The sequence below is a fragment of the Harpia harpyja genome, chromosome 18 (genome assembly GCF_026419915.1).
Source record: "Harpia harpyja isolate bHarHar1 chromosome 18, bHarHar1 primary haplotype, whole genome shotgun sequence".
NCBI lineage: Eukaryota > Metazoa > Chordata > Aves > Accipitriformes > Accipitridae > Harpia > Harpia harpyja.
The window spans coordinates 4,975,186-4,996,995 of record NC_068957.1 but is presented as its reverse complement, the minus strand read 5'-3'; the positions used below and the strand labels follow the sequence as shown (position 1 = coordinate 4,996,995).

At 40.2% G+C, this 21,810-nt stretch overlaps 3 protein-coding genes across 5 annotated transcripts in view; 1 reads left to right on the top strand and 2 right to left on the bottom strand.

The window, feature by feature from the left end:
- Positions 1–5,975, bottom strand: part of PSMD10 (proteasome 26S subunit, non-ATPase 10) — an 86,994-nt gene extending 81,019 nt beyond the window's left edge. The window contains exons 1-5 of one of the 3 annotated variants that reach the window (XM_052813090.1): positions 5,815–5,973; positions 5,570–5,668; positions 4,384–4,530; positions 4,111–4,277; positions 1,886–3,084 (exon numbers count right to left, since the gene is read on the bottom strand). In XM_052813090.1, the coding sequence (XP_052669050.1) occupies positions 2,931–3,084; positions 4,111–4,277; positions 4,384–4,530; positions 5,570–5,668; positions 5,815–5,928 (681 nt within the window). In that variant the 5' untranslated portion in view covers positions 5,929–5,973 and the 3' untranslated portion in view covers positions 1,886–2,930. The other 2 variants (XM_052813091.1, XM_052813092.1) reach the window with 2 other exon arrangements.
- Positions 5,976–6,145: 170 nt separating this feature from the next.
- Positions 6,146–18,786, top strand: ATG4A (autophagy related 4A cysteine peptidase). The gene is made up of 13 exons (XM_052813093.1): positions 6,146–6,226; positions 7,601–7,711; positions 8,926–8,997; positions 9,355–9,453; positions 10,707–10,808; positions 11,354–11,426; positions 12,815–12,894; positions 13,743–13,930; positions 14,040–14,118; positions 15,019–15,164; positions 15,773–15,829; positions 17,013–17,124; positions 17,475–18,786. Exons 1-13 carry the CDS (start codon positions 6,217–6,219, stop codon positions 17,537–17,539), a joined length of 1,194 nt encoding a protein of 397 aa, XP_052669053.1. The 5' UTR covers positions 6,146–6,216; the 3' UTR covers positions 17,540–18,786.
- The window catches only part of COL4A6 (collagen type IV alpha 6 chain), a 141,799-nt gene continuing 138,626 nt past the window's right edge, over positions 18,638–21,810 (bottom strand). The window contains exon 46 of the mRNA XM_052813083.1: positions 18,638–21,717. Coding sequence (XP_052669043.1) covers positions 21,457–21,717 — 261 coding nt within the window. The 3' untranslated portion in view covers positions 18,638–21,456. The remainder of the gene's footprint in view (positions 21,718–21,810) is intronic.

Genomic DNA, 21,810 nt, shown 5'->3' with positions numbered 1-21,810 from the left:
ACATGGCCATATTCTCCCAGTGGATCCTCACACTCCTCTCTCCCCAGAATATCCAGGGTAAACCTTAAGTCATGACCTGTATGGAAGTCTCTTCTTAATCAGGCATCTCTCTTATTGACTTTTGTGGCAATTTTGCTAAGCAAAATCCGCAAATTCACATCCTTCAATCTAGGTTTAGAAGCTTACTGAAAATTTCTGATATTCACACCCAAAGTTTTGTAAGCATGCAGAACTACAACATTAAGTATGCTCAGTAACAGCAAGAGAAGAGTAAGTACTACCTACTCCTGTTCGGGTGCCATTTTTTACCAAAGGTGTTTCCTAATGAGATAATTCAAATCAATTATTGGTCCAAAGGAGCCCATGACTTGGCTGACAGTGGCATTAATCTTAATGAATTTATTCTCTGACATTCCTAGGCATTCTTTTACTCTTACCCTTTACGGGAAAATATAAACAACTCTCTTCACGACACTGCTGTAGTTGTATCAGTTCTTCTAGTCGTCTCCTGTATATATGTGTCTTAGGTACATTTTTCCTACTGCAACAGCTTTCCAGCTTTCACATCTCTGCAACAGCACTATCATGATGGAAGAGGGGAATATATTATGTGGTCATTATGATAATTTTTTAATCTTTCCTTAATCTCACCTCTACAACTTTCTCTGCATGTATTCCTTATCTAACTTGCTACAGTAAAGATAGGAGCTTATGGTGGTGAAGTTGTAATTAACTTCTATAGCTAATACAATCTTCCTAGAACACCACAGGTCTTACATTTGCTAAAAAAGTAGAAATTGCTCAAGCTATGTTAATGTTTTTATATAAAAACAAAGAACAACCGAACACAAGTTCTAGACTAATAATTCCTCTCATACTTCTAACCACCAGTGTATAATAGATAGCATTAAAAAAAAAAAAAACAAACCCAAAAAGCAAAAATAAGAAGCAAAACAGATTGCTGGGGGTGAGGAGGAAGGTAAGGAAAATAACATTTATTTGGAGTTTCTTAACATACTGAGATATTTTTGTAAGCCTTCTGGCAGATGTCTGTTCTCATTATGAAGTTACTCCCATGTAAAATAGTTTATTAAAAAGGTTGGGGCACTGTTCCTAGCTTTCCACTGATGCTCTTGGCAAAGCACAAGCCAAATCAGGTATTGATCCACGGTGTGTAGCTCAAAAACCCTGCAGAGCTATGCAGGATGCAGAAACATTTTTCAGAATTTGCCTCAGATGTTCTGACAGTCTTTGCTGCATGGCCCATTTATCTTCTCCTGAGGGAGTAGGGATCATTAATAAGGAAACCAGATATTAAGCCAACATTCAAGCTACCATCTCCTAGGGAAGTGGATTTACAAAGCTACAGAGCTGTGGGAGGGATTTTTTGCTATACAAAGATCAAGGATGAACACAGAATTCTACCTTCAGCTTTTCTCAATTCAAGTTTTCAGCAATGCCTGCACAATATATAAGAAACATTTACTCAGTCAGGTTCCTCCTTCAAGCAAGGCCTGCATGGCCAGAGCTTACTGTACAGGCAAGTTATCCCTCCTGCTCTCAACAGTTACCCTCAGTGAAATTTAACCTGCATTTTGCTTTCTCGGATAGACTTAAAGTACTTGGTGAAGATACTTGTTTGGTTCTAAGTTTCTGTCTTGCTTATCAAAATAAATTGCATTACCTTAACTCCTACAAGTCAAACTGTCATCTTCCATTTCAACCTTTCTTTGCAGCTGAAGAACAAACATGTTCTATTTCCACACTGTGTAACGGCTGGCAGGGTTTCATCTGACTTGTTGTTCAGATCCCAAGCGTACAAGCTATTTAGAAAATACTGTTTGTGTTACATGTAAGTTTAATAAAGTTTTATAACACCAAAGACTGCTGTTTAGGAAAGTTCTTTATTTCACAGAATTTCATCAGCATCATTTGTTCAGAAGGGGGAAATCTATCCCTCTAGTGTTAAAAGTGATCTTACCAAAATCAGAACAAAAGGTCACTTTTCAGACTCAAGTCTCATTAGCTCTGCCTTCTAATAACTTAACACCAGGATTTGCTATGAGTAAATCAAGATTAAACCAGCCTTCTGTTATAAAATAAGATGGTAAACTGCAAGCATCAGTGCTACATAATGGGAGTCAAACAGAACAGAAGAAGAAATCTACAGAAGGAGCAAGAGGAAATAAAATTAGATTCGAAGTACATCCCAGAGAAGTATCCAGAGCCATCCATTATGTAATAGTATATTTGCAGAGGTAACCCTGAAACTGCACCTGCATTCTGCAAGAAGTCCAGTGCACTTCATCAGATACATATATTTAAAGATTCAAAGAAACAGGATAACAACAGATAACAACAGAGAAGCTTTAAACACTCAGAGATCCCTTGAATAGATTAAGAAGAGTAAAAATGGATACAATTATCTAAGTAACTGAGCAAACTGCATTCTACAAAGGGAGAGGTATGGTTTAGAATCATCTGAAGGAAGAGAATCAGTACCCACAAAAAAACAACCAAAAAGCCACACACAAAGCACAAAGGCCAAGGGAAAAAAACAAAGACTCTAGAATAAGCTTCCAAAATAAAATTGACTTTACATGGTTAAAGCACTTTTGCTCCTGTTGCTTGAAAGAGGGAATCCTAAACTAGGTTCTGAAATAGAAGGAATGACCACATTTATACAGATCATACTGTAAACTGAAAGAAAACTGCAAGATATTGAAAAATACTTTAAAATCAGTGAACTGTTTAATTAACAGGAAGTACAAACAGTTGTTTTGGCACTGTACTTGAAGGAAAGCTAGAGATACACATTTTATTACCATGCTGATGCCCATACATGACATCCTAGTTGAACTACCAAAATACGAAGTTCGCAGTCTTAAACACAAGTGCAACAGGAAAGAGAGTCAAGTCAGAAGTCCCCACTAGCCTTCCACCATTCTTTTAAGTATGGCTCCCAGGCCACCTTTTGCCACTTTCAGTGGGGTCAGTTCTTCTTTATTCTCAATGTGAATACTTGCACCATGAGACACTAGCAGCTTTGCCTCCTCCACTCTCTCTTCATCGCAGGCTAAATGACTGTAATAAGAACAAGAAACCCACAGCCACTATTAAAACGGTCCAAGCTTATAAGAGCAGTAATTATGCCTTGTCAAAACGACAGCGTGAATGTTGGGGGGGGAGATACATCCTAGAACAACAAAACCACACGCAACCAACTACCTACACAGATTCCAAAGCTTGGTGTCCAGTCAATCTGTTGTCATTAAGCACCTCAAGAACGTTCCTCCTGCTACTGTCCCCGCAACACTAAGACACTTCTTTTGATTAGGCTTTGGCTCTGCAGTCGGCAAAGCTAAGGAGCACATAATCCACAGTGAAACTGGAAAATAGTAATCTCTATTTGAATCGAAAGTGATAAACTAAATCATATAATGCTTAAAAATAATCTGAAGTAAAGAGTTACTGCAAATGCAGCAAATGCTTTTTTCCACTTAGCATAGTATCTTGATAATGAATGTGTATGTTCCAGGACAATACTGGGTTTTATGTATAGCTAAAACATACTGCTTGATCTTCTCCACGGCAAAACCTTGATTCCACTGTAGACGAGGCAGAGTTTTGCCACCAACTTCAAAGCAGCTAAGGTTTCACCCTTACAGATTCAAACTGATCTCTAAGGTAATATCAAACACTGGACTGATTATACTTAAATTGCAACTTATTCTCCTTAGAGAGGTGAAGAAAAGCTTCCAAAATCAGTTCTTGCTTGGCAGGACAGAGTAGGCCAGCCTGCAAGACCAGTTTCCTCCAACTTTGATGTCATTAGCTCGCTTTCTACCCTCTAGTGGCAACCGAATGTATTCCAAATTATTACAAAAGGTGTTCTACACTTTGTAAGTAGATGTAGTAACACAAAATAAAAGTAAGTATGTACAGACACACTTAGGCAAAATACTAAGTATGACTTTCTGAAATCCTTTTTAATTACATAGGGGTGTGAAGCAAGGCAACGAGAAATCAAAAAAAAGAATTGAAGTAATGGAGTTTCATTTAATAGAGGTTATGCTGTATTAAGCAAAACAAAAATAAAAAATTACTTACAGAGGAGTATTTCCTTCAGAGTCCCGTATATTAACAGATGCATTGTGCTGCAGAAGGATCTGTACCATTTTTAGGTTTCCTTTGGCTGCTGCTCTGTGTAATGGGGTGGATTCAAAATGATCTGTTGCATCCGGATCAGCTCCATTCTCTAAAAGCATGATTGCAATCTGAATATGTAGAAAGAAAGGAGGGGGCGGAGGAGGAAGAAAAGTTAATACAACTAAATACTTCTTCCAAGAGCAACACCACGTCTAGCAGCACCGGCAAACATACCTCCTGCTTATTTTTGGAGGCTGCATAATGCAGGGGCGTACAGCCATTCTGATTGATGGCATTTACATGAGCACCCTTGGCAATGAGGGCTTTCACAATTTCATCACGGCCTGCCGAAGCGGCAATATGTAAGGGAGTCCAACCAGCCTACAGAGGCAAGAAAAAAACCCCATGTTATTCAAACCAGGAGTTTCAGGAAAAAAAATGACAAAGCAGAACCCCAATACATACTTGACTACTCATTAGTCACACTACACATATTCTTATAACTGTAAAACTAAACATTATTGATTATCACCAGAGAGACAAGCCTCACATCCTCTCACATACTTGCATTCAGTACCTGACAAAAGCTGCCAGTTAAACAACAGAAATTGCTTCTGTTATGCAGTAATGCATGGTATCTTGCAGGGCGCTTCACCCCTGCAGAATTAACAGTAGTGCTTTTTTAAGAACAAAGAAGAGTGGCAGAAACGGGTGTCCAAAAGTTTCTGCAATCTTTTCTGTATCTTACCCTTTAATTAAACTGATGGGACAACATTTCCTTCTTTAAGGATGATCTTTAGGATGCTTCATAATGGATGTAATTATTTCAACCCTTCGTCTAGAACAGTAACAGACTATCTCCTTTCCAACTGAACCTGTCACCTACTCTGTAATGCCTTCCCCAATAATGAGAAGTCTTCAGGTTACCTCGTGATTCGTCACAACTTATTTAAGAGGATCACACCGAGATACAGGTAACATGAAAACCCCCAAGAGCAACCCCAAAACCCCTGGTTTTGCAACTTTGTTCGTAAGAAGAGTTCTCCTAAACTTCCTTGACAATAAGCAGGACTCATCCAAGTCTCATTACCCCCTCTTCCACATAAACAGCGAAATACTTCAGCTTGCCTTTCTAGCACGCACACAGCAGTGTGCGCTTTTTGAAACCTCCCAGGTACCACACTGGATACACCAACTGACGGGAGGAGGGAGAGGAGGAAGCGACCAGCGCCAGTCGCCACCGGACCGCTGCCAGGGGCACTTCTGCGGCCGAAACCGTGACAGCAAAGGCTCCGGACAGAAACTGCGCAACCAAATTCCCCACACAAACCGGTTCACAGCACTTCCTCAGCCTCCCGCCGCCCCGGGCCAGCCCCTCACGGGGGTAGCGGGGGTGTCCCGGGATGGCTGCGACACTCACATCGTCCTTGTCGTTCACAGGCACGCCGAGGTCGAGGAGGAGGTCGGCGACGTCCGTGTGTCCCGCCGAGCAGGCCCAGTGCAGCGCGGTCCGGTTGTCCTGAGGGAAGGAGGGAGCGGCGGTGAGCGGGAAAGTGGGGAGCGGGGGGAGGGGGGCTGTGTGTGACAGGAGCCGCCCGGCGGGAAGCGGCCCCGCAGGCCGCCCGCTCTCGCCCCGGCGGGCAGGGAGGGCCGCAGCCGGCTGACCTGGTCGGCCTTGGTGGCCAGGGCCCTGTCGCGCAGCAGCTGGGCCCGCAGCTCCTCCAGGCGCCCGGCGTAGGCCAGGTTGCAGATGCCCACGTCGGACACGGCACCCTCCATGCTAACCGCCGCTTCGCCGCCTCCCCCTGCCGACAGGGGCGGTGCTTCGGCGCGCTCGCCGGCCAATCAGAAGGGCGCCGGGGGCCAACCCAGCCAATCGCACCTAGCGGCCCGCTCCTCTCGCCCCTCGGCCCGCGGGGGCCGATGGGATTTGTAGTCCAACGGGCGGCGGGGCGCAGCGCTGCCGCCGGCCGGCGGGACTACACCTCCCAGGGTGCCCCGCGCCGCGGCCGTGTTGTGCCTCCGTGTCGGGGCGAGGAGGAGGAGGAGGATGGTGACAGCGGGAGGATGGAGTCAGGTGAGGGGCGGCGGCGGCGGCGTGAGGCCTCTCCCGGGGGCGGGTGGGGAGGGCTGAGGTGAGGAAGAGGGGGCTCGGCCGGGTCTGGGGGCGGCCCGAGGCCGGTGTGGCCGAGGCGGGAAGCGGCCGCGGGTGTGTGTGGGGAGCGCTGAGGCGGGCCGAGGCGGCGGGAGGGTCGGGGCTCTGGGGGGGGGGGGAGAGAGAGCGAGCCCGGCCGTTCTCTTCCCGGGTGGTCTGGGACGTCGTGTGGCGGCGGGTGCGGGGGGAGGCGGTTCTCTCCGGTGGGATTTCGGGGGGGGGGGGGAGAGTCTTCCCCGGCTGCGGAGCCAAAACCGGGCAGTTTACCCTGGAAGTGCGGCGAGTGGTGCTTTTTCTGGCGGAGCGCAGCGTTAAGAAGTTCTTTCGCTCTGTAGATGGTCTTAAAGAAGTTTATCGTGTCCCTAACGTGCGGAGAAGGTGTCTCTGAATTCAGTCCTGGGTGCTCCAGTCGGAGGGTGGTGTAGCTCAATTTCCCTTCTGGTTGCTACAGTGTATATTTTTACATGATTTTTTAATATATATTTATATGTTTACCTGCCGATCATTCGTTCTTTATACTGTATGTATGTGCACTTACTTGAAGAGTAAAATATAGTTGTGTTTGCTTTCCCTGCCAACTTCTGATTTTTTTAGCAGTATATTCCTTTAAGACTGCTATCTAAAATAAATGATTTTTACATTCATTTCTACACTTGAAGGCCTGTTTCGCTCTTCCAAAAAAGCCTGCTTTAGTGATCTAAAAAAATGATTGAACTGTCTTCTTTTAGCAGTACTAATTATCATTTGTTATGTTCTGCTAAATAGATCTAGCGTTGAACAATAACATTAATACATCTTTTTTTTTTTTTTTCTGAAGTGTTTCAAATCTCCAATTAGGAAAGAAAAACCCAGTCTTGCTAACACTTTTCACATGCTTCCCATTAAGCACAAGGCCATAATTGCTCTGAGTGGCAGTATTTGTAATTTAAGATCAAGCGTGGGCATATGCCGTGATGCCTAAATTGTTTTTTCCTTTCCTCATTTCCTTGAATCAAATCTTACTCTCACTGCAGTCATCCTGAACTTCTGCTACTGGCTTCAGTCAGACTGCTTATAATCAAGGTGTCAGCCATGTTATTCTCTCAGCACTCGCTGAGGATCAAAATAAAAACCAGCCAAGACACTGGATATTTCAGTGATGGAACAGCTCGTTAAAGGAGAAGACTAAAGGCAGCTGGCAGCACTGTTCAAAAGACCCAAAGACTAGCTACAACTAGCTCAGTCTAAGAACTCAAAGTTGTGCATAAAAGAACAAAGGGATAAAATGGAGTTTGAATTTTGTGTATTCCTGTTCAGTTTTATCTAGGTATGAAAACCAGATCACTATTTTGTCAGACTACTTAGAAGAATTTCCAGAAACTGATGAGCCAGTGTGGATTCTAGGAAGGCAACACCACCTAAACACAGGTATCTTTAGAATGAAAATTGTTTGCAAAATCTGTAGAGCATTCAGAGATTCACATGCAGCAGCAGCAGCAGCAGCTCCTGATTTCCTTACGTTCTCTAAACGTCTCATGAGAGAAGTTTCTTTCTCTTTGTCAACAAGAAACCAACTATAAACAGCTGTATTCATCCTAAAATGAAACCAGAAGTTTACCAATGTACTTTCTACCGTAATTCATGCAAAGAGATCGTACTTGTAGCAAAGGCTAGTCAGGTATGAGCCTGGTCACTTCTCAACATCAAATGCCTCGGAAATAGATAAGTAAATAACTTTTGGGGAATGTTGAGAGTTACCAATGTTATTTTCCCTTGAGGGATGCTGTCTGCAGCCTGTTATTTGCAACTACAATGATATGTCAACAGAATAATAATAATAGTAATAATAAAATTAATCTAGGACACGTACTGTATTTTGATGAAAATAAATATATGACATGAGAGTCATAGCAAAGTCATGTATTTATATATCGTATAAAAATAAGATTTCAGAAATGAGTTTTGCTCCTTGGGGAGAAGACAAGGGCATCCTCCTGTGTTACATGTCAAAGGCAGTGCCCATCAATGCAGGCATGGTGTTCAAGACAGCCAAGGGTACCGCACACAGCCTTGATCGGCCGCAGGATCCCTTGCACAGGCCAGTCAGGCTGAGCCACGGCTCAGAGAAAATGCAGCAAATAAGATTCTTAAGAATTCTTCAGGGCCTTTGGGAGAATTCTGTAAGTGCATGTGTTTAAAAAAAAAAAAAAAAAAAAGAGAGAATTAAATTTAATATTATTAACCTTTTCTTAAAATGACTTTGTATTGGGTTTGGAGGTAATGCATAATTCCATGTTGGTTTGCATGTAGAAATTCTTCACCTTTCTTAACTTGCTGTACGAGTTCTTTCCTGAGGACATAGTTCTCCGTCATTGTTTCATTCAAGCTGGGCATAGTCATTCCAAACACCTTGTAAAACTTCATTGGCTAATAATTATTTCATCCTTACTAAGTTAATTAGCAGTCTACAAAAGCTCTCTGTATTTAAACAGCTAAAAAAGTTTTAAGTATTAAGGGTCTTATACGTAAAAGCTAACAGGAGTCTTCCATGCACTCCATATATTGACTGTACAGGGAAAATTAGAATTTTTCAGCTTTAAAAGTCTGTTTTAATAATTTCTTTCCTCTTAAAAATATTCCAGACAAATCTAAGTTATTGTTGGATATAAGTGCCCGTCTATGGTTTACGTATAGAAGAAAGTTTTCGCCTATTGGTGAGTACACAGCAGACCAGCTGCCTTGTTATAAATTAGATAGCAGGATTAGTGATGTTATCGTGGACTGAAAAATGATTTTTACAGCATTAGAACATTTTGAGCATCGTTTTAACTGTTTATGCAAACAAAAATATTAAAGCTATTAAAAACTGTGTTTACTTGTACCTGCATATAATCAGGTCTTCGTGTTTGTAGAGCAAGCAGTAAAGTTAGACCAGCAATATAGAAAGAAACGGTCTTGCTCAGTGCCTTTTATCCATAGGACAGTTGTTAGAGATTTTAACTCTGAAATTTTCTCTGTGGTGCTGCACTCATTTTAAAGCCTATATTGATTGTAATGAACTTTTTTAATAGGAGGCACTGGTCCTTCGTCTGATGCTGGCTGGGGATGTATGCTGCGATGCGGGCAGATGATGCTGGCACAAGCACTGATCTGCAGACATTTAGGAAGAGGTGAGTACTGTTGCTGAGTGAACTTTTGTGTTGTTTGGGGACTGTTTCATTTTTGTTGTAGTTTTCCATAAAAGCACAAAACCTAAATTTATTAATGAAATTTTCTTCGATGCCCCGAAAGAAGTTACTGGTGAATTATTCTTGTCTGACAGGGTGAAATCATGCCAGCCTTAAGCAGAGAAGTAGAAATAGAGGGAGGACAAATAGGGAATCCCATTGTCGTTATTTTATAAGTCTTTTTGAGGCATACCCAAGTTGAGGCCAAGGGAAAACCTGCCACCGTGGGTCTAGTTCTTACCCTTCTCTTCATTGCTTACATAGCCACCAAATGTTTGCACAGAGTGACTGTGTGAATAGTGACGTAGTGATAGCCATCACACAGAGTACTTCACAGACCACTCACCCGTCACCAGCCTGAGGTCCAAACCCCACAGCTGAACCCCTTAGTGCAAGCTCTTAAGCCTGTATCAACACCTCACATCCCAGGATCACGGGTAAGTATCATAGGTCTGGTCTGTGTGTAGCTACTGTTATCAATTAAATTATTACGGTTAGGTCTGTAATCCTCACACTCTTGTGCTGTGGTTTCTATGGCAGCATGCTTTGTGGATTTATCCACTTGAATAACTGAATCCACAGAACGGAGGTGCTAAGATTTAACTGAAGGAGCAGGCAAACAAACAAATTACCCGAGAAAAACTAGAATACGAACTTGCAGTATGTAGCTACTTCGTAGTATCAGCCCTATGTATGCGCTTCTCTGTCAGTAAATGGGCTACGTTACGTTAGAAGCAAGAGCATACATAGCAAAGCTACGTTGTGGATTTTGCTGTGGGAGAGGGCCAATGTGTTTGGACTTTGCTTTATGGATCTTACGTCATTATCTTACAAATGCTTACATTATGCTTACAAATCCAGCAAAATCTAAACAGAGCATATAGTTTTAAACAATCTTGGAAGCTCACATACAGCAATAGCTATCAATTCTCGGCAGTGATCACTCAGAATATAGTTGCAGTTGACATTTTTATTTTATTTTCCCAGTTTTCACAATCTAGCCTGTGATGATAAAGGACAGCTTGATAATAAATGACAAGCTGCGACTTCTAGGAACTCTAAACAAATTGTAAATATTAGAGATGAGTTGTACCTTAGTCTTTTAACGTCTCATTTTATGGCTTTCTACGATCTAGAAATTTGATCAGGATGATGGAAACATTATATTTTAATCTGTATAACTTTTTTCCTGTAAGATTGGCAATGGGAAAAACACAAAAAACAACCAGAAGAATATCATAGAATCTTACGGTGCTTTCTAGATAGAAAGGATTGCTGTTATTCCATCCACCAAATGGGTAAGGACACACATCAACTTTTTTTCTTTCCACTGAAATTCCTGCTGTGTTGAAACTTTCTAATTTGAAATATGTTAATTCAAAATTTTAAAAAGGTGATTATGAAGAGAATGTGTATGTTTATATATAAATAAAAATGCATGCAAATGGGTACAAAGTGTAATAATTCAGAAATGTTATTCTCTGAGACCTAAATAAATCTGTATATTAGAATCTAGCTCTTGATAAAGTATGTAGGCCTTGGGTACCAGAGTTGATAGTACTAAAATAGACAGTCATGAAGCTTGTTGCTGTAATTGGTAATAAAGGACACTAATATTTGTAATTCTCATTACAGTTTAGAAACTTTTTGCAAAGGAACTAGAAATCATTAAGATTTGAAAAGAGCAGATTGAGAAAGTAATTGTTGCTGCTAAATACAGTTTGCAATTGCTCTAGAATGTATGACAAAATATTAGTAGGTCATGCTGTTTAATATATATTGTGACCAGACTCTCTGTGGTCTTTTTTTTTCTGTGTGTGTGTCGTTTCCCTCATAAAAACAGCGCAGATGGGTGTTGGAGAGGGGAAATCAATTGGAGAATGGTTTGGACCAAATACAGTTGCTCAAGTACTAAAGTAAGTCAAATCACACTAGTGCATTCAGAATGTACTCCCCTGGGGCAGCTAAGCTCAGAGACCAGGATAAGGCCCAAGACACAGTTTTAAAGGCTGATCTCCCTCTCTCTCAGCATCAGGAATATACATGCCATGTGTTTGCAAGTACAGCGTGGACCACGATGCTGTAGCCTGGTGGGCAGGGACTGAGTTGGGATTGGGCGAGTTCTAAATTTTAATATACCAAGAGCCTGGGGACGACCTGCACGAAGGTCTCTCCTGCTATGCTGCCTGTATGCCCTAACCAGTAAGCACCAGAGATACGTCTTCCTTTCTGCAAAGTGGCGCAGCTTTGAGAAGCCAGGAGTGCCACCATGCAGATCAGAGTGGTGGTATGAAACAAACATCAGAGTGAAGCCATCCAGGCCAAGGAGGGAGCTGAACTGCAGTTCCTCACTGTCTGAGCTGCAGTTCTGCCTGAAGGCTGCTGTATAAAACATGGGCAGCTCCTCCTAGTCTAGAAGCTACATTTGAGAAAGTTATCTTTGCTCCGTTTCTGAGGGATAGGTGGAGGTGCCAAATCTCGAGTGGGTGCTAGACTGCAGGTCTTGAGTGCTCGGCAGCAATTCTTTGCAACCCTGGGACAGACACACATTCCGGGGGGAGAGGGAGAGGGAGAGAGAGGAGGTAAAGCATGCCCTGGCCTCCAGCTCTTTTCACTTACTTACAAATTCTTCGTGGTTTAGCGCTCACATACAGGCTTTTCTGGCTTATTTTAGACAGCTGACTCCGCCTGTGCAGCTTAAGAGTGTAGCTCCCTTCCCTAGAGTTTTGGATTTCACACAAGTGGACAGAAACCTGTGTGCTACTATGCCTCCCTCCTAACTTTTGGGTGCCAAAAACCTTCAGCCGATCTAGCTTTTAACGCCCTGAGTCTGCTGTCCACACGTGCACAGAAATAGTTCCACTGAATTTAGTGGAACTTCTTAAGCGAAAAATAACGTGCAAAACTGGCACAGGAATTTTTTCCTTCTCTAGACAATGCCAGGCACAATGGGCAGGATCCCATTGCAGAGGCTGTTAAATGCAGTAAAAAGTAATAAACCTAATTACGTGGTTGACCTGTTCCTATCACTGCATTTGGCAAAAGGACAAAACAGTTTTCACACGGTACAGTGTGTGTGCTTTTCCTGATACCACTCGGTGTTTATTTTTCTAAATATATTAAACATTGAATATTCAAAGTTATCTTTCTATTACATGGAGATTTAAAAAAAATCCAAGGAATATGTTTTTCCAAAGAAAAAATTTAATTTTTTTTATTAAAGAACCACCTAATTGTCCTGAATGAAAAGTTACCCTTATGGTCCTAATTAGTTTATTTTAATTATTACCTTAATGTTTTCTAGGAAGCTTGCTTTATTTGATGAATGGAATTCACTAGCAGTTTATGTATCTATGGACAATACAGTGGTCATTGAAGACATCAGTAAGTGAAACATTATTTCTCTGGTTACAGTTTTTGATTTGACTCCATTTTCCTGAATGTATCTAAATACGAACAAAATACTTTGGGCCAACCCTACCTGTTCCCAGGCTAAGAAAAGGAATAAAGGAAATGCAAACTCGGGTTTTGGGTGTCCAGAACTAAAGCTAGCACAGAACAATGTAGGCCATTTTGGTGGCCAGCTCACCATGCAGTTTGGGAGAAGACAGGAGTTTGGTCTGTGCTATCTAAACTCCCACCCCAGAAATGGAATGCAGTTGCAGTATGTAAAAATACACAGAATTGTTTTTAATACAGAGTTTGCCAAAGAAGAGATGTGCTTTTGTCAGGCAAAAGAGAAACCAGGGGCAGATCCTAGAGAAACACGTGGCCAGGCTTAATTTTCTGTTGTAAGAAAGGTGGATTTACAAGTGGTGTTTAGCCACAACCTGTTTCTACTTTAGTGCCTACTTCTGCTTATTTTATGTTCACATCATTTGAAGTGAAGAGTTGCCTGAAGAGTTTCTAATGCTATCATCTCTGCCATTTCATTTCCCTGACATTTTATGGGCAAGACTTGACAGTACTAATGATGCTAGTAGTAAATGTAACTTCAGTCTTAAATTTTTATCCCCCAGTCGTTTATCTCATGTCTCACTACTGTGCCAGCACATACTCTGTCTGCTAGCATTACTTCTACTAAATAGTTACAATTTCCGTGCCCTGCTCCTTTTGTCTTAAAACAGGAGCCCTATAAAGATGTCTGGCAAAGTAGCTGAATTCATGATTGAGAGGAAGATCTGCTCTGTGTTCCTTTGTGCATTCATTGATTTCTGGTTTTATTCCCACAGAGAAAATGTGCTGGTCCCCTCCCCAGAGCAGCGGCGCGGCCCACAGCAGTGCACATTTGCACAGAAGTGCTCTTGGCCGAAATAAGAACACAGCAGGATTCTGCACAGGCTGGAAGCCCCTCTTGCTTATTATACCTCTACGACTAGGGATTAATCACATAAATCCAGTATATATTGATGCGTTTAAAGTAAGGTTTTTTTCAGTGAATTGTTTGTTATTGCGAAATAAGTTCAGGTATCCATTGTATCAATAAACAAATTGACTTCAATTTCATTTTTCTCCCTTTGACCTCCTAGGAATGCTTTAAGATGCCACAGTCTTTGGGAGCATTAGGAGGGAAACCAAATAATGCCTATTATTTCATAGGATTTTTAGGTAAGGAAAAAAGAAACTTGTTCCAAATACGCATGTGATCTAAAGAGAAAGGGGGGTTTTTTTGGAAGGGAAAATAATAAGCAGTTTAAGCATGAGAATAGAGTAGAAGAAACAAAGAAACATACCTCAAATACTTCGGGAACAGTATGATATCTTCCTTACAGGAACAGAAAAGTAGCAGCAAACTTGATGTAAAAATAAGTAATGATATAAGCAAGAACAACCCACTAAGAAAAGTTGATAGTATTTAACAAGTGTCAAATGTCACTACTGCTAGAATACTGAATTTTTCCTAACCATTAATACTTCCTAATGAAGGGTGTCTTGTTTTATTCTTTTGCTTCAGTTTTCTTACATTGTTTTCTCGTATTTCAAACCTTTTCTGATAGCAGTATCTTTTTCACCTTCTTCCTAGAATTCAGTCTTTCAGATTTCCCCCCAGTTTGATCCATAATTTTATGGACATTTTGTTCTTCCTTTTGTAAAACCTGAACTGTTTTAGTCAGACTTCTTTGTTCCAATTTCTGAATGAATGCCTAATGGGATTACACATTGCATTTGTGGGCATCCTGTGTCTTTTGATCTGTGGAATGTTAGGGATTACAACAGATGAGATTTTTAAAAAGCGTGGTGGACCTCACATAGAAAAAGGGAAGAGTGCGACAAAGGTAGAACAAACCAACCAAAAGATCTACAGTAATAGTTCACAATAGAAAATTATACTAAATATCCTGTGGGGAAACTAGTGTGTCTGACTTCCCGATTCTCTTAAAGACTCCCTAGCTAGAAGGTCTAGATATGGACTGTGATGATAATCTAATTTCTGTTTTACAAGTCTGGATGGAGTATGTGCATATTAAAGTCTCTCGTTTATTATCAACATGGATTTTACCCGTACAGGCAACGAGCTGATCTATTTGGACCCTCACACCACTCAAAGTTTTGTAGATTCGGAAGAAAATGGCACAGTTGATGACCAGAGCTTCCACTGCCAGCAAGCCCCACACAGAATGAAGATCATGAATTTGGACCCTTCAGTAGCTTTAGTAGGTGTTAGGAAATAATAGATGTGTGTACTTTATTTCAAAGTAAAACCTCTGTATATTGATAAGGGCGGTAATACATTTCCTTGAGCTGAATCAAGATCACAGGGCAGTCTTCTATGATCTAAAATTCAACACATGGTAGTTTATACGTTAACTGCATAGGAGACATTAATCTTAGGTCAAGCAGGGAATTGACTGTATCCTAGGGAGCTAATTCACTTTCTTTGCTGAGCAGCATTTACCTTTTGCAAGAAGTGTTTTGAAGGTCAAAGCAGGGAACTGAATCGGGTTTCCTTATTTTATTGCATCGCTACCATACATGCATGGTCGCTCTGGACAAGTTACTTAAGCTTAACTTACATCATAATTTACAAATCTTTAAACGGAATTACTTGTAGAAGTCATCCAGCGTATGTCACAAGAATACTGTGGTAATTGAAGAAATTAAATCTGATCCTGTGCCAGCATCCGTTGGTTGGGTTTTATGGGTGATTGTCGCTTGAGACGTATGTTTCTAAAGTGTAAACACTGCATAAAGATACCACAGCATCCTTCACTCACTGGCATATTGTTACTATTTAATACTACTGTATGTATTTTTTCCTTAGGGCTTCTTTTGCAAAGAAGAATGTGATTTTGATAACTGGTGTAGTCTTGTACAAAAGGTAATACTACTATCTTTATTTGCTCCGTATGAAAGAATGTATACTTTTCTTTTTTTTTAATGGAAATTCCCATTACATCTTTCTCTGCATGCAAATTAAATGAGCCATAGAGAAAAATGCGTTAAGGTGTCAGGGTAAGCCAATAATACTGAATTGCTAATCAGAGCTTGTTCAGCATTTTGACAAATCATGAACCCTGCCACTTGGCAAACAAGTATAAATATATACGCTTTAAAAGTTTTTCTTTTTTTAACACTACTGTGTTACTGGCTGAAACTTAGTCATTTACTGAGAAGAAAAAAAAAAAAAAAAGTTAAGTTTTAACCGCCATGTTGTACCTATTTCTTTATTTATTTGCTTCCTGATCCTTCTTTATTGTTTGACATGTATATTATTACATGTTCTAATTATGACTGTTAGGCCCTGGTACGACAAAAGGTCTGATTCTGTAAGTGCTGAGTCCCTCCAGCTCCTGCTGAACTGTGGGACACACAAAAGGTGCTTGCTGCCACAGGAAAAGGACTTTAGGACATTTCTGCATGCAGCTGGTGTACTAAGCAACAGAAGCATGGATGTGAAGTAACACCAACCTCTAAAGGCATTCTTAAAAAAAAAAAAAAAAAAAAAAAAAGCTAAGGAAAGCCCTTAGTAGATAACTGAAATACAGGATATGATGTAGCTTACCTGATTGAAGAGGAGTGGAATTTGGCTTCAGTAATAACTTTTCTCCTGATCAAAACCTATCCTTCAAAATCTGTTGGGTTTTTTGGAGCTTTTGTTCCCATTGATCAACAGAAAACTTGAACACAGAGAGGCCCGTGCAAGTAATTTTCTTTTAAAAGGCAGAAAATATTGTATGTTCTTGGTGTCTGTTTGCTACATGTAAACAAAATTATAGGTGTATGGATATCAAAGCTAATTACAACACACTGATAACTTGTAGGACAGTTCAAACGATCTGTCTGCCAGGTGTGTTTTCAACTAGGAAAATATTGCAGACGTCTGTGAAGCAGCGATTCATAACAGCAGGTACTTGAAATAACAGATTGTCACTGTATGTCTGCACAAAGCCTTTGGTTTTTGATAGACATCCATCATTAAAAATGTTTTTAATTAAGCAGACATTTTTGTGTTTGAAGGTTCTCTTGAGGCATCTTTTAAAATGAAAGTATTCTGTCCTCAGGAGATTCTAAAGCAACAGAGTCTACGGATGTTTGAGCTGGTCCAGAAGCATCCACCACACTGGCCTCCTTTCATACCTCCAACAAAGCCCGAAGTGACAACTACAGGAGCAGGTGCGGTACCAACCAAAAGTACTATTGCGCAGCAGAATGTGCCTCGTTAGCAAATGGAAGAATAAGCACAGGTGGAATAACTCTGCTTTCCGAAGTGTCAAGCAATCACCATGTGATTAAATGCCTTATTCTTACAGAATATCACACAGTTATCCAAACAGGCCACATACAATTGCTAGCACAGATATATATATATATATATATATTTTTTTTTTTTTTTAATCTTACAAAATACTTTGAAGGACACATTCCAGAGAAGTGGGTTTTGTGGTGGTTTGTTTTGTTTTAAGTAAACAAAATCAGGCTTGTCTTTAGATTCTAAATTGTTTAATTTTTTTTTTTTTTTGCAGAACTCATTGAATCTACTGACAAGCTATTTGAATTGGAAGAAGAATTTGAAATCCTGAGTGTATGAGGGAAACTGGTGACCCTTCTGAGTATTGAACATATTGCTAATATTATTGCATTGACTTAAATCAAACAGCCATGTTAGCCCCAAAGTGCCTGAAATGACAGATAACAGAGCACAAAAACCTAGTAGCATCCAAAACTCCAGCAGTGACAGTTCCTTCTGTCAAAGAGCTTCCCCAGATGGAAAGGCAGTAAAAGCTCATCTTTTATTGTAAGACCCTTAAAGGGAACTTCTTTCTAGTGTGTGTCTTTGCTGAAGACAAATGGACCTTTGAGATTAAGGCAAAAATAAGTGTATCAATGGGCTGTATGTTTGGAGAAAGGGATAACACAAAATGGATATTTCTTGCTCTCATATAATGCAATAGTTTAGTTCTTAAAGCAAAACAGTCTTCAGTTAAGGAGGATGTTTACTTCTGTTCCCTCCTGTGGGCTGCATCGTAGAAAAAATACATTGTCTTGTTTAAAAGATCAACTGGATCAGAAGAAAATTGTTTCCTTGTTAAATATTTTAACATGCATTTGAGCAACCACACTTTATTACAAAAATGTTTCTGTAAAAGGAACTATGTCTAATGTATACGTTTTGCAATAGCCTTCCTGTTTCTGGGAAACCTCAAGGGGAACAGGAGACTCAAATAGTTAATACAGATCACAACCACTGTTATAGTTACGATATATTTCACCTTGACCTTAAAATTCAAATCATTAAAACTTAGGCTGACTTTTCTTTTGGAGCTAAAATGAGTCAAAGGTGGTTTAACTGTACCTTATTTATTTTAAAAAAGATTTACACAAGTTTCTCTGTTACAGCACTTTATCTGTGCATCTAATAAATTTCTTAAGCTTTTCATAGGTTGTATGCTGCTATATTTTGTTAATTTGTTTGTGTGAACTAAATGTAAACCAGGTTATCTTAAAACTTAATATATAGGCATATGCAAATTACTTAATTGTTGGGTTTTGACTTGTTGCCTTTTGAAATCTGTTTTGGTAAAAGTGCCTTAATTCTATAGGTTTATCAGAACAGCCTGTGCGGTTTTATCTCTAAGGCAGAGTATCTCTCCACTCCAGCAGCCATAAGAAAACCAGCTCAGAATAATTAAAGGCAAAGATCTTTTAATCCATTATAAAGTTCCTTTTTTACTATCAGACAGTCCCCGTTATGGTCATTTTGTCATGGTAGTGTAATGGACGTGAATTGCACAGTTTCATCTTCACCAATAAATGACAACATAGAGAAATACCGAATGCTGTCTCCTCTCGCTTGCACTTCTTGATCAGGGCCAGTGTGATTTCCAAGAAAATAGTTAACCAGATCATATTTCATCTTGTTTGCCTTCAGTGTTTATTAACCACAGTTAGGAAACTATACACTTAGAAAAACATACCATTTTCTTCCCCTATTCGTGGATTAGCTGCATGTTTTTTTTAAAACAAAGCATTACTTCTTAATTAATAGATTAACTTACTGTTCATGTAACAGCAATTGTAGCCCTCTCCTCCCCACAGACAAAAATGAAAATGAAGCATGAAGCACTTGCTCTGAAATGCTTAGTCTTGAGTAGTAACTGCTAAAAAATAAAAAAAAAAACAGGAAGCACCTAAGTTAAAAAAATAATTAAAAAAAAAAAAATCCATCAGTGGAGTACAGTATACTTACTCCCCACATAGCTCTTAGCGGTTAGGTAAACACTCTTCAGAGGGGAGGTCTGGGCCCCACAGACCTCTTGAAGAAGTATTCTTGCGGGGGGTAACCAGATTGCTGAAAATGGGGCCAATGGGAGAAAGTGATTGGAATTCCCACCCCGTGCACCTGACCGAGAAGGGCTTGTGTCGGAAAAGGCTGGGGGCTCTTGAACTTAAAGTTTGGCCATCGACAGCCGTGGAGCCCGGTTACTGCAATAGAGGCAGTTTCCTAAAGGTAGTGGCGCTTAAAATGCTTACGGCTCTCATCCTGGATAAAAAAATGAATCATATTTGCATGTGTTCGTGTTCAAAAATAAAACCAAGTCCCTGTAGGTACAATACCTGATTGACATCCCTTTTCACAGCACCACGGGAGCCCAATGGCTGAAAAATTCATTATTGTTTGCCAGTTATTTGCACGAATTTTCAAAAAGCAGTGAGCTTCACTGTGTATGCACAATGTTTTAAAGTTGCCTTTGCATAACCCAAGATGTAAACACAATATGATCTGTGCTAGGACAGCTAAGAAGTAGATTGGATATTCTGCATAAAAGGATTGCCACTCAGGAGTGTTAAAATGCCTTAAAGATATTTGCAAAATACATCCAAAGCAGCTGCTGATCTTTCACAGTTAGGAATAAGTTAAATGAAAGACTAAATTGTCCTTCACAAATTCCCTGCACATCTCCAGTGTGGTTCAACACTGGAACATGCAGAGCTCTCTGACCCCAATCTAGGAAGATAGTATTATACTATGCATGTAAATAATCATTAAAGGTAAAAATACTATGTGCTTAAAAGTAAGCATGTTCTTAAGTACTTTGCTGGATAGAGCTAGAGCCCTAGAACCTAGTAAAGAAAGAGTACTTTGAAATAATGTCTCAGTCTTGCGTTAATAATAATTTTCTGAACAATTTTGTCTTAAAGATTTTTAAGCCAAGGTGATAGTGTATTTGCAAGGCACTTCTTTCAAATGTCCTGGAATGTCAATTTATAAGGATTTCATATGCTTCACTCTAGAGAGATTGATAATAATAATTTTAACCCAACTAAATGAATTCATTATATATATATTAGCATACCTTTTCATGGCTTTCCCTCAAAATGTACAAGGATAATAGAATTAGTGGCACTTCTCTTTAATTATGCCGTTAAGGAAAGCATGGCTAGTTAACAGTGCATACACTAGAAATACAATTTTTTAAACTAACAGAAATAAAGCCCAGAGGAAGAAGTATACAAAACATTGTGCCTGTAAAAGTAAAAAATGTACATCCCATAACTGCTAGATTCTGTGTTTGTGTAAGCCTGCATGCTATCTAGTAAAGCCGCTACTTTCCAGATACACACAGCTTGAATAATTACAAAACAAGCGTGCCAAGGCTACCTCAGAAAGGAAATTTATGTTCCTAGTAATGAAATGTTTCTGGTGGCTGCACATCATTAGACTGCAAGAAGATAAGCACAGACCTTGAAGCAGACATTTTACCTGGAATATATTTCGATAGAAAGCTATGAAAAATGCTAGAGGTGTTTTGGATTCATCTTCACATCAAAAATTGCATTTTTCACTGGGGTAGCTCTTTAAAGTCAACTGTGGGCGAGAGTCTGGGTTAGAATTGATTACCTGTCACTGGAGGAAAGAACATCCCATCTGTTTAATAAGCAAAGCAAAACAAATTAATCTTTGAGTCTTCCTAAGGAAGTCAGTTATCAACCATTAATACTTAGTGTTTCTAAGTCACCTACAAGACACTGATAAATTTTACCTAGCTCTGTATTTCATAGGAGAATGAGTCTTCATTCCCTTACACTAGACCAAACACTGTTTGCAAAGATACTAATAAAGCATAACGTTTGAAAAATGTCTCTTGTTGATGACTGGCATGTGCCTCGGACAGAGGAGTGGTGTAATGTGAGACATCAGTTACTCTTCGGTCTGAATAAGGAACTTGCAGAGACTTTCTGAGGTAGCTGTAACTGAGGGGAAAAAAACCCACTGAAGTAAAAGCATAGCACCATGTTCCGTAAAAAAGGTTTCAGAGCACTGGGCTTTTCCTCCTCTGTGCGCAGTCAAACTCCTGGACTTGACACTCGATTTTTGTAGAATTCTGGCCATCCTGATTCACCCATCAACCACACACAAAACAGGTTTATGAATTTATCCTTCTTCACACCAGCGATGTCTGGTCTTAGGTAACAAAGACTGTTAATGTTATTGCATTTTTGTTACTACAAGTTCTTCATGCACACTTGGCAACGGCTGACCCTTGTTCGAAGCTGCCCTGCTTTCAGAGTTTCTGAGGGAGGAGCACTGACAAACTGCTGCGACTGTTCAACGGTCGTCAGCCAGAAGCTGTATTTGTTTGCAAAGTAATGGCATGTTCCCCTAGCACCGTTGCATTCAATGAATGGAGTGGCACGGAAATCCTCCAGGCAAGAACCAGGTGAGACAAGGGACTGACCTCCACCTTCTGCACCAGCTGCAGTATGCTGAAATAAAGATGTCAGTTTAAATGAGTTCAAAGGAACGGAATGGGAGGTAAACAGGGGAGTCCCCCAGTTCCATTGTTAAAAGGAGTAAAA

Coding starts and splice junctions, on each gene's coding strand:
- ATG4A (XM_052813093.1), top strand. Junction 15,165..15,772: donor TGGACCCTTCAGTAGCTTTA/GTAGGTGTTAGG, acceptor TTTTTTCCTTAG/GGCTTCTTTTGCAAAGAAGA. Junction 15,830..17,012: donor GGTGTAGTCTTGTACAAAAG/GTAATACTACTA, acceptor TTCTGTCCTCAG/GAGATTCTAAAGCAACAGAG.